Genomic DNA, 11,870 nt, shown 5'->3' on the forward strand with positions numbered 1-11,870 from the left:
GCAAAACAAACTGGGTTGAAACATTTTGACCCTCTTTAACAACATTCCAACATAACATTATCATTGATTGGGGAGATTAAAATTAATGATATATTTTTATGTGGTTCAGCCACAACTCTACTAAAACCTCAGCCAGTAATAGGTAGGCCAACTTTTGGACTGTCCAGGTGTCTGTATGACTGCCGCATACAGACTTATGCGGCAGAGAAACACTTATCAGTGTTTCTCAAACTTTTTACAGTGTGTACCACCTGAGAAAAATGTCAAGCTCTCCCAAGTACCACTATGAAAGCATGAAACTCATAAAACTTACAACACAAAATTAGTATTATTAAATTAGTTAAATTAGTATCTGCAGTAAAGATTTTTTCATACATTGTATACATTCTACCACAGGCAAAGTTGCCTCCATTTTTATAGATTTTTATTAATATTTTGTAATAATTTATTCTGTTTTGGGAGTGTTTTTTATGTATCTGTATTATATTATACATACACATTAAAAGTGAATCTCTGTCCAAAACATGCACTCAGTTTACTTCTTACTCACTATGAGCATCATTTAAATAACCTTTATCAGATTTGATGGTTTTGTTACAGACTTCTCAAAAAAGTGTTTTGCTTTTCTTTCACAGATGTAGGGATTAAATTGTGTTAAAATGTACAAAACAGTGATGTCATGTTTTGTGACGAGGACCCAGGCACAGAGAGACTTGTTGAATTTAAGAATCTTATGATTTAATAAAGAAATTTGCAGACTTGCACAGAGATGGTAAAATTATGATGACTGATAACGGAGACGAAGACAACAGATGACGAGGACAGGGAGGAACAGGGGTTTAAATGCACCAAGGAGACAGTCAGAGGGAACTCGGGACAACTGGAGACATTTAAGGATGCAGGGACTGACAGAGACGGGGAAGAAGTCTCATCGTGACGAGTAAAGTTTGTCTTGCCTGGCTGGGCAGCTCTCTGGGTGCTCAGCACCCCCAAAGCTCTGATCCTAGAATCGCCCCTGCCTGCAGCACTAAAGGACTCTGTGAGAGACGTCTGTCTCGCCCTAGCATCACCTGTCCCTGTCCACTCCTCCTCTTCAGTTCGCCTCAACATACGCTCGTCATATTCTGTGATATGATTTACTCTGAGGTGTTTGACAAGGTTAGTGGTGTTGCCACAACACCTCACTTTCTTGCCACATGTATCGCAAACCGCGTCTTGGCTGTTTGTGGATGTAAAGCACGTCCAACAACTCCAATTACGCTCCTTGTTGGGGAGCGTAATTGGAGGGGCCATTGTTGGGGCTGCCACACATTTATACAGCCGCATTTCGCACATGACTATGAAAGGTGGAAGAGGAAGTAGTTCCTTCCAATGTAGACAATCCAAATGATATAGTTTCTTTCCACTGTGTTCCTGTTGATGATAAACTACAAATTTACCCTAAATTACTAAAATATCGATATTTTAATGTGAGAATCGATTCTAGAACATAAATGACTGGTATCGGAGGAATCGATATTTCAGTATCGATCCGCACATCACTACCAAAGAGTGCCAACGCACTTTAAGCACAAGCACTTTTTCAGTAACTTATCTTTCTGGTAGAAATGTGCTACAAATAAAGAACTTTGTGTTGAAAAGATTGTTAGTTGATCATTTACAAATTAATATTGTCTGTATGGACAGCAATCCCCCCCCCAAAAAACAAACAAACAGTGCACATGTAAAACTGCGGTCTTAAGCGATGCGGTGAAAAATTTGGGTGCGCCTAACTTTTGTGGTGGTGCGCCTAAGAAAAAAAGTTAGGGGCACCAGTGCAACCGTGGCAAAAAGTTAGTCTCGAGCCCTGCATGTGCTTTCTAGTTCAAACCAACGGGCACATCTTTGGATCCTTTGGTTTTTGCAGGGTCATGGTCACTAAGGATCGGGTGAAGGAGAGCGGCTGAGGACTCACTGTGTGCCCGGCTCTGCTGCTCAGGTGCTCTGCGGCCACCAGCAGAGCGTTCAGCGTTGCCCCGCCGCTGCCCAGCGGCTCCTGGCGGTCCCTGACGGTCAAAACCAATGCACCTGCAGAGAGGACACCCCGCTGCTGCCTCAGCTCCAGCTCTGATGGACACACAAAGGTAGAAGCGAGATCATAACAAAGCCAAACACAGACTGCAAGCAGGAACATTTCCAAAAGAAACGTCTTTGGAAGGAGTCTATAAAATGAAATTCACTGAGTGGGTGTTGCACGTTTTTAGAGCAAACAGGTGCACCTCAGTGGCTCTACTGCAGCCAGTGGCGGAGCGGGGGGGTGGCTTACTGGGCTTAAGCCTGGGTTGTTTTTTCAGAAGCCCGGGGTCTTTTGGAGTGTAATTTTTTCAAGTTAGATGCCTGGCTGACAACTGTATAAAACAAAAAACTACACACAATATTCGAAGCACATAGTGCACACTGTGGGAATTTACGACTGTGCGTAAATCCCCCCTAATATTGGTATGATCCGAGCTCAGACACTAAGCGACTGAGCGAGGGGGCGGGGGCAGCTGCTGCCTGAGAAACGGAGCGAGGCAGACAGAGGAGAAGTGAAGTTTGACCAAGTACCAAAGCAAATCATTCGTACTGTACAAATAATGTAAATATGACGGTGTATCACGAAAGATTGATATCAAACTAATCACTTGACCCATATTATGTTACTTGCTCTTCAAGTGAATCAACAAATGGCGAAATGAAAAGCAGAACAACAACAACGCGTTTTCTTTAGAGAGTCTTAACTTACATGTGTTTATTTCCATATTTTCAGTTGTTTCCCTCCACGGCTAAATAAATCGCTTTCAGTAATGTACTGATATACAAGAATGGACATAAGGAGCTTCTTTCAAAGAAAAAACTCTGGTAGATGTTATTTTATATATTATGCTTTGTATGTTGTTCAGTATGTTTCTATGCAAAACAAGAGGAATTCCAACACACAGCAGTACATTCACAGTTTAAAGCAGATATTTACACTTTATGGAAAACACAAGAACATTTTTTACTGTTAAACATCAATTTAGAGTAAACTTGTTTTGTTTTAGATAAATAAATGTTGAAATATCTTTTGAATTAGTTAAATGTCAGAATAAAAAGAGGGAGCTGTCTATTTTAATCACTTTCATCAAATTTAGGAGAACATATACACTAAGTTTAGTGTTAATTAATAAGAAAACTCCAGACGATTCCATTCTGAGCTGAAGAAGCTTCTGATAGGTTAGTAGAGTCCATGTGAGTAAATTGGTGGCACACCTGTGGATGCATATAAGACAGCCCAACCCTAGAGAGGAACAGAGAGGGAGAGAGAGGGAGAGGAACAGAGAGGGAGAGAGAGGAGCAGAGAGGGAGCGAGGAACGGGGAGGGAGAGAGAGAGGAACAGGGAGAGAGAGAGAGAAACAGAGAGGGAGAGAGAGAGGAACAGAGAGGGAGAGAGAGAGGAGCAGAGAGAGAGAGAGGAACAGAGGGAGCGAGGAACAGGGAGGGAGAGAGGAACAGGGAGGGAGAGAGGAACAGGGAGAGAGAGAGGAACAGAGAGGGAGAGAGAGAGGAACAGAGAGGGAGAGAGAGAGGAACAGGGAGGGAGAGAGGAACAGGGAGAGAGAGAGGAACAGAGAGGGAGAGAGAGAGGAGCAGAGAGAGAGAGAGGAACAGAGAGAGAGAGAGGAACAGAGAGGGAGCGAGGAACAGGGAGGGAGAGAGAGAGGAACAGAGAGAGAGAGGAACAGAGAGGGAGAGAGGAACAGGGAGGGAGAGAGAGAGGAACAGAGAGAGAGAGAGGAGCAGAGAGGGAGAGAGAGGAACAGAACAGAGATGGAACAAGAGCAGGTGAGACACACGTGTTAGTCAAATGGTCGTTTGCCAAAACTCATCAGAACATGTATCGAGTGCCTAGTGTAACTTTTTAGATACCATTTGTTACTTTTCAAATTCTATATTTATTAAGTTATGCAGGCTTATGAAGGCTAAATAATTATATAAACTTTTCTGAATCTAAATAGTGGACTTTGGTAGAATTAAAAAATAAGTGTAGTGCAGGTCTATGATGATTTTCAGTGCTACTATCATCTAGTTCTGATTCTGGTTCTGTTTTGGATAAGTCCCACCCATATGGAAAAGATATATATAAATCTTATAAAGTTTGTATCTGTCTTGTGTGAAACTTGTATGAAAAGCATACAAGAGTGAAAACAGATATAAGATCCCTAGAAAAATTATATAAATGAAACTTGTATGTTTTGGATACTTACTAAAACAATATATGAAAGTAATGAGAAAGTGGCCACTTTCATGAGTAAAACATATAAGTTTTTACTATTTCTTTTCCATATGGGTAAGTAGTCCTGATTTTGAACTGTTGTAGTCCTGTTTTAATTCCGGATCAGTTCTGGGTCTGGTTGAATTGGGGTTTAGTCCTCGTGTCTTGATACAGCCCCGACTTTGTTCTGCCTTGCTGCTTAATTAAAAAAAACTAGTTTAAGGTGATATTTATTTTTTTTCCTATATGAAGTCATTCTTTTTTGAACAAAACTCAAAACAGAGCCTAATAATCTTTCAGTCATTTCTACCCCCTCCCCAATCCCACATGCATACTACCCTTTAGGGCTAAGCCCCAGGTGTATCAAATGTCTGCCTCCGCCTCTGACTGCAGCTCAGATTTATCCAACACAGCCAGGACGTGGGAAACGGTTTAGATCAGCTGACTGAGATTAATACACTGTCAATAAATTATGACCAAACAAATTTTAGGATATTTGGCAACAGGCAAAAAACCAAAGTTTTATTTATGGCAATAAATCATCAGCAAAGTCACCGTGTGTTCCTAATAAATTGGCCTCATCAGTGTCCACCAGCGCCCCCTCAGGCCGCTCGGTGTAACTCAAGCTCAAAGATCATGTACTGCGCGCATGCGCCTCACCTCTCTGGAACGCGTACACGCTGTCTTTATGCTGGCACGTCAGCACCACCACGGTCCACCGGAACCCGCCGCTCTCCGACATCCTCACACGGTCACAGCTAACCCGGGCTAACCCGGGCTACAGCAGTTACGGCACGGGTCACTGCTGCCGCCGGAGGGGCGGGGCTAGCTAGACCCGTTCCGGTTAAGCAGGTGTCCGTGAAGGATCACCTCAGGCTGAACCGTCTGAAGCGGCTTTTATGGTACACCCCCAGGACGGTTCACCGAGAGTGTCCGGTCCAACCCGTCTGAGGAGTCGGTCTCACTAAAACACCCGTTTCCTCTCTGCGACCGCCATCTGCAAATCTTCGCGGTTTGACCGCCCGGGCTTCCGTAGGAAGCAACTTGTAGCGCTTGGTTTTAACATTGGAACCTCCCAGTGCGGCGGTTAGTTTTAGTGATACAGGCAATGGAAATTGAAAGGAAAAAAAAAAAAAAAATAAGTAAAACTTGGAGTAAATAAATCACCCCGGAGTAAAAACACCCGTTCTAATCCAAAACCTCTAAACAATTACAAGATATAAAAAGGTATGAAAACACTTAAAAATGAACACTGGAGTTTTTTTTATTATTGTATTTAATAAATGCAAATTAAGATTTACATACAAAGAACACAAACATTAAAAATTGTGTGAAAACAAACAAAAACAAAAACAGTTTTCTGACTAATGTCTCGTCCACTTACAGTTTATTCCTTCTGTGATTATCTCGGACTGCTCACTCACTTTTATTCCCGAGTTTAAATAAAGAGCTGAAACATCGCTTTATGAGTCATGACTTTGACCCTGGGTCTTTTATCTCCCGGCGGCGGGCACACCTCCGGCTCCACTGAGCCAGCAGAGGTGGAGGCAGGCGGCTGCTGCAGGTTCACGGGGATAAACGTCAGGAAGACGGCAGCGGTGGTTCGGACGCCCCGAGCTCCGCCGTCCCAGGATGGAGCATCCAGACCTGCAGCAGCAGGTTCAGGGACCTTCAGTCTCCACCCACCTGTAAACCTGTCCCTCCCAGACTCCACACTTTACACACTGCGACTGTTGCTATGGCAGCAGGACACGTGTGAAAGTGGAAGGACAAATCATCACTATCGATGTTTCTGCTCAGTTTGAACTCCTAAATGTCAAACTTCTCCTCGCAGATGCAGTGCCCGTTCTCCTCATAGTCCTCCCGCATCACCACCATCTCGTCGTAGTCGGGGTTATGAGCCAGCAGCTTCCCGCCCTCCCAGGCGTAACAGACGGGACTGCGAGACACAAACACAGTGTTAAAGTCTCCGTCATCGGACAGCAGCGTCCGCAGGTCAGCTAACCAACCACGTTTACTCATCTCTGACATCACCGAGTGAAGGTTTTGAGGCTCTGAGGATGACGAGCTCTTACTTTGCAGGAAGCATGACAGACACGGGCAGATGGGCGGGGACCAGCGCCCGTAGCTCCGCCTCCAGCCGCTCTCTGAAGCCGGGAAACAGCGTGTTCCCTCCGGTCAGCACGACGTTCCGGTAGAAGTGTGGCTGCATCTCTGAGGACAGATTCACACGTTTAACACGGGAAAAGAAGAAAGTTACCTAAACGCTGAGCTGCCGGTCGTCACAGCGCCGCCTGCAGGCCATCGTTAGAAGTGTCAGAGTACTTTTTTATTTAACTGTAGTATTCGGCTTTTCCTGCTCTGCAGCTTTAAAACGGAAAGGAGATTCCGCTTTATGACAACTTTGTTTAGAAAAAAATGAGTAGTACATCTACACTTTGGTATTATTTATTTTTAATTATAAGAATTTTAAGTTTAAACTTTTTTTTGATTCTTATTTGACAGCGACAGTAAAGACGGACAGGAAGCTGAACATCTTCATTGTGGGAAGAGAGCAGGAGCAACATGCTGGCTGGGAATTGAACCGCCAACTCGCTGCCAAAATGCCTCTATGATAACAGTAAATTTACAGGAAAGCCGTCTCCTCGTCTCTGCTGCTATGAACTCAGAGATCAGTGACGGGCTCTGATGTGTTTTCTTCTCTAAGCTCACAGAATCTGTTTCATTCATAAATCTGTGTCTCGGTGACCCCGGCTTGCCACCGTGGATCAGCCGCTGACCTTCAGGCAGCGACTCCACCGAGTGGACGATGGCCTCCGGGATTCCCATCTCCTGGATGCCGATGTCAGATGGGTGGAAGAGCATCTCGGGGACAGCGAAGCGCTCGTTGGCCAGCCTCAGGATCTGCTCCCCTGTTTTGTACTTCCCACTGAAGACCATCTCCTCACGGGGCTGGTGAGCAGAAACACCAGAGAGCCATGAATGTGTCATTCACACACAGACACACACACACACTGAAGAAGATCTCGCCAAAATGAAAATAAAACCCATGTGACTCGATCACAGTGACACGTTCTCGCTGACAGCGCGTTAACACGAGCTCTCCTGCTGTTTAACACTGAGGAACACAGAGAGGGTCTCTCACCTTGCAGAAGCCTTTCTTTATGGAGCTGAAGTCTGGCAGAACGTAATCCCTCATCACCGTGTTCTCCTCGCCCTTGGCCCTGACAGAAACCACAGCAGGTTTCCTGCGTTAACCAGCAGCTGCTGTGCATTTACACTCACAATCCAGCTGTTAACATAGGACTTGTTAAAATTTGTGGTCATTTGATAAAATACTGAAACCCTGTCACACTGTTAAGTCCCAGATCAGGATATGAAGGTAAGGCTAAAGCTTGCTGCTTACTGGGCGATCTCCATGTCCTTGTAGAAGTGCTGCGAGACGTAGCACACGTCCTCCTTCACCTGGTTGATCACGTGAGTCTCGTCCATCACATGCAGCTGACTGTGGAAACAAACATTTAGTTCTTTAAATCTGAACGAGTGTGACAAGCCTCCCGTGTTACAGCTGTAGCTGGACCATCATCAGCTAAAGAGTCACCTGGACACTAAACACCTGTTCAGAGGAGGGCCGCTGGATCAGAACCAGAGGCAGCGATGGACTACATGAAGATCACACAAGTACAAGTTACTCAGATCTGCCATCACTTTGCTGACGTCTGGGAATAGACCCAGACTGTCCCTCTCAGATGAGAGGAAACTGGTTAGGATGTTCAGGAACCACCCAGGATCAAGCCTGCCATGGACTGGAAAGTGCTGGAACACCAGCGTCACTTCCACAGTGAAGCCAGTTTCACATCTCTATAGACCGAGTGGGCGCTGACCAAGAAAGAAGCTCCCACTCCAAAATCAACAAGCTCGTCTGAAACGTGGACGAGCCAAACGCCCTCTGGAGAAAAGTTTGACGGTCGGACGAGACAAAGATGGAGCTGATTGGAGGAGCAAAGCTGAGGCTTTCAAACCTGAGAACACTGCAGATGTGAAGCATGGTGGTGGTAGCATCATGCTCCAGGCTGTTTCACTGCCAGTGGTGCAGGCACATTAGACAAAGTGGATGGAATAAAGGAGGAGGGCTACCTCTACATTCTACCAACTTCTCTCAACACAGCTGGTCGGGTGAAACGTGGACACAGTCGAGTGTTCCAACAGGACAAAGATCCCAGCTTAGCATTAAGCTTCAGAACAGAATAGAAGCTACAACTTCAGCCCTGCTGAAAATTTGTTTAGAGGCCAGGTCCATCCCAGGAAACCAACCAGCATGAACTCAATTAAAGATCATATTCATCAGAATTATGAAGAAGCTTGATGATGGATACCACACACACACACACACACACACACGTGTGTGGATCAGAGAAAATTGAAAATAAATTCAGACCTGTGTTTTAAAGTCGTTAAGGATGTCTGTGTTACAATTACCCACCCTAGAAAAAGAACAGTTCAATAAAAGCCCAGAGCTACCCCGGCCAAGGTGCCGGCGTCACAAAGCAGAACGACTTACCGATAAGAGATGATCTCCTTCAGGTGATTGGTCAGCAGCTTCCCTCCCACGTTGATCCTAAAAGGAAAAACAGACATCAGATTGTTGCTGTTGGTGGTATTGCTGCCGCGTCTGCGGGGTCACGTCCTCTAACCTGCGGATGCTCTCCTTCATTTTCCTGCGGCGGCAGTAGGGGGCGATGTGGGTGAAAGAGAACCCGGTGTCCACCACCATGCAGCAGAGCTCGGAGGGGTTTGTGTGGAAGTAGTGATGAGCACTAAGAGAGCCGGCTGGTGGAACAAAGTGGCAAATCATTCAAAGAAAGCTTCCCTGATTGCCCGAAATCAGCAGCTCAGTTTTACCTTTTTTACAGTTTATGAGCACCACTCTTACTAAAACGAGATGCCAGGCTTTTATTCTGAAAGTACAGGAAGTCTAACGGGACAAGCCTTCACTTCCAGGACTCACCATTGATCCTGAGTGCCGACTGGAACTGGTACTCCTCAAACAGGATCTCGTTCATGGACTCCTGAATGGAGGTGAAGTTGAAGTAAGGCTCAGTGATGACGACGCTCGTGTCTGCAAAATCCACCTGCAGCCAGAAAACAGGGTCAGCCTCCACCACAGCAAGAGCTCAGTCAAACACACCACAGCGAGTCACCTTAAACATCTCCTTTCCAAACAGGTGGTCCCACACCTTCCTCTGGACGTCCCAGTTCACCAGGTAACCCTGAAGACACGGAGAGAAACGGTGCAAATGAGACGGTCTGACGTCAGGCCGAAGCTGCTTCACCCTTATGTGACTTCACCTTCTGGAAGGGGAGGATGTAGAAGAGCCCCGAAGGATCTTTGATCTCATCCAGCTGGTTTGCAGTGAACGTTTTTAACCTGGACGTCTTTGAGCGAAACTGGCAGTTTGGGATGACGCTGAGAGGGACAGAGAGAAGGTCCACGTCAGGTCCGCTCATTATTCTACCAACTACATGATCAGCTGTCTGCAAAGCCCGTTATTGCGGGAAACTCTGATTTTTGTATTTTCATACATTTGCTCATTTTTACTGTAATTTTTAAAATGTTTTTATTGTAACTGTTTCCCTTAATAAATTTGACAGTTTGTTTCATTCCACCCACCAAATTTGCAAATGTTCATTGAAAATTGCTTGTTTTATTGTAAAACTGCATTTTTTCCCTCAAAAACTCAGGTTATTTTTTACTGTAAGTTTCCATTTTTTAATTGTTAATATTCCACCGTTTTTGTCAATTTCTTTGTACATTTGCATGTTTTTTCTTATAAATCTGCCATTTTTATCTTATAAATGTGACCATTTTTCCTCTTGGATACGTTCATATTTTGTCCTTAAAATAAGAAATGCAGTGTGTTACCATCATGTACAGCTGTATGCAAAATTTCGAGTAAATTCTTATTGATTTTGTTTTACGTGAAGCACACAAGCGTTTCCAAATAGTTGGCTTAATAAAAACACTTTTTAAAAAAACTATTAAATGTATAACACCCTTCAGCTGTTTTACCTTTATAGGCCGAATCCCAGTTAGACTGCTGAGAGTTTAAATTTGGTATATAAAAAAATATTAGAACGCGTTTTGAATGAAATACATTTTATTTAAACTGAGAGATTTTAAATCGAATCTGGCGTGAGGGTTTGACTTTTCCTTTAAAGCTAGAGATAACTGCTGTCTCGGGGGGTACTTGCTATGAAGTGGATCTTACACAGAGGTTAGGTCGATTAAAGTATAAATTATTTTACGCCTCGTTAGTTTTATCATTATTATTATTATTATTATTATTTTAATTAGCCGCAACGTTAGCTGTCATGCTAACATCTCACCTGACTTTCTCCTGGTTGTACCCGATCTTCGCCGTGTACGCTCCGTTATCCAAAACTAATGTCGCCATTTCAGAGCCGGAACTGCTCACATTAAATACATTTATAAACTCACATTAATCGAGAAATAAACAAAAACAAAACGCATTTCACATTTTCAGCGAGAATCCGCCATTAGGACTTTACGAGCTCCTTCGGCCAATCAAATTTGTCGTTCTCACGGTATGTGGTGGAATGACAGCCAATCAGAGCTTCACATCTTAGCCTTTACGCTTCTTTGCAGCTCGACCAGCCAATCAGATACAACGTTTTTGACTGTGCTTTAGAAAAGTGTTCGGGTAGAAACAGGATCTTGCTTTTCTTCCGCCTCCTATGTTCCGTTAAATTTTAGTCTCTTTTGCGCTTCAGAGTGGAATTAAATGACATTAATCAGAAATTATAAACAAAATAACCGCCCAAATACGACTTTTCCCTCAAACTAAGTGCATTAAGTCAATCATTGTCTTTCACACATTATCTTGATATAATTTATTTGAATATTTACATTTCATGCCACCTTTTTAATGTTTCTAAAATCTGCACAATCAAAGAGAAAAATCTTTTTCTTCTTCTTTTCCTTTCAGTTGCTTCCTTTAGAGGTTTTCTCAGGGGATCATGTCCTCCTGTTCCAGCATCCTCCTCTGTCAATCTGACCTTCTGCATATCCTCCGTCACTATATCCATGAACCTCCTCTGAGGTCTTCCTCTTTGCTTCCTGCCTGGCAGCTCCATCATCATCATTCTCTGTCTAATACAGGGGGTTCAAACTCGCGGCCCAGGGGCCACTTGCCCCTATTTCTTCACGTATATTGGCGTGAAGAAATATAATGCAGTTTGGTCCTTGAAGTGACTTTTTGTTAGAGAGGATTTGTTTGTTGTTGACTGCAATGTTAAAATAAGTTCTTTAAAAAGCCAAAAATTATTTAATATGAAGCCAAAATGAGCAGAGAGCACAAACATGCTGAGGGATCGGCTGTTAGTTCAGTGAATGAAGGGCTTCAGTTAGTTAAGAGTGAGGAAAAAGAATCTGCGTTCACATTTGCAGTTTTCTCTTGTTATACAATATTTGAAATTTAAGTAAACAAACAAAACATTTAGGAAATATTTCTGGGTGTTTTCTTGTTTGTTTTGTACTACTTGAACACTAAAGTGGCCGTCCAATGAGACGACAGT

At 43.8% G+C, this 11,870-nt stretch overlaps 2 protein-coding genes across 2 annotated transcripts; both read right to left on the reverse strand.

Annotated features, from left to right (window-relative positions):
- Positions 1–1,954: 1,954 nt before the first annotated feature.
- LOC102077059 (L-fucose kinase) lies at positions 1,955–5,395 on the reverse strand (the record flags this gene model as incomplete). The annotated part of the gene is given in 2 exon segments (XM_005470250.4): positions 1,955–2,106; positions 4,935–5,395. Coding segments are annotated over 2 exon segments (234 nt in total), but the record flags the coding sequence as incomplete, so codon positions are not given.
- A 136-nt stretch (positions 5,396–5,531) lies between these two features.
- Positions 5,532–10,892, reverse strand: actr6 (actin related protein 6). Its single transcript, XM_003458279.5, has 11 exons — positions 10,662–10,892; positions 9,624–9,741; positions 9,476–9,544; positions 9,283–9,406; positions 8,969–9,104; positions 8,836–8,892; positions 7,681–7,779; positions 7,420–7,498; positions 7,055–7,226; positions 6,350–6,488; positions 5,532–6,213 (listed from the first exon to the last, which is right to left on the reverse strand). The coding sequence occupies exons 1-11, from the start codon at positions 10,727–10,729 to the stop codon at positions 6,084–6,086; spliced, it is 1,191 nt and encodes a 396-aa protein (XP_003458327.1). The 5' UTR covers positions 10,730–10,892; the 3' UTR covers positions 5,532–6,083.
- Positions 10,893–11,870: the final 978 nt, after the last annotated feature.

This window comes from Oreochromis niloticus, linkage group LG7 (genome assembly GCF_001858045.2).
Source record: "Oreochromis niloticus isolate F11D_XX linkage group LG7, O_niloticus_UMD_NMBU, whole genome shotgun sequence".
In the NCBI taxonomy this organism is placed as follows: domain Eukaryota; kingdom Metazoa; phylum Chordata; class Actinopteri; order Cichliformes; family Cichlidae; genus Oreochromis; species Oreochromis niloticus.

Coding starts and splice junctions, on each gene's coding strand:
- actr6 (XM_003458279.5), bottom strand. CDS start 10,729: ATGGCGACATTAGTTTTGGATAACGGAGCGTACACGGCGAAGATCGGG. Junction 9,742..10,661: donor TACAACCAGGAGAAAGTCAG/GTGAGATGTTAG, acceptor TGTCCCTCTCAG/CGTCATCCCAAACTGCCAGT. Junction 7,780..8,835: donor AAGGAGATCATCTCTTATCG/GTAAGTCGTTCT, acceptor TTGTTTCCACAG/TCAGCTGCATGTGATGGACG.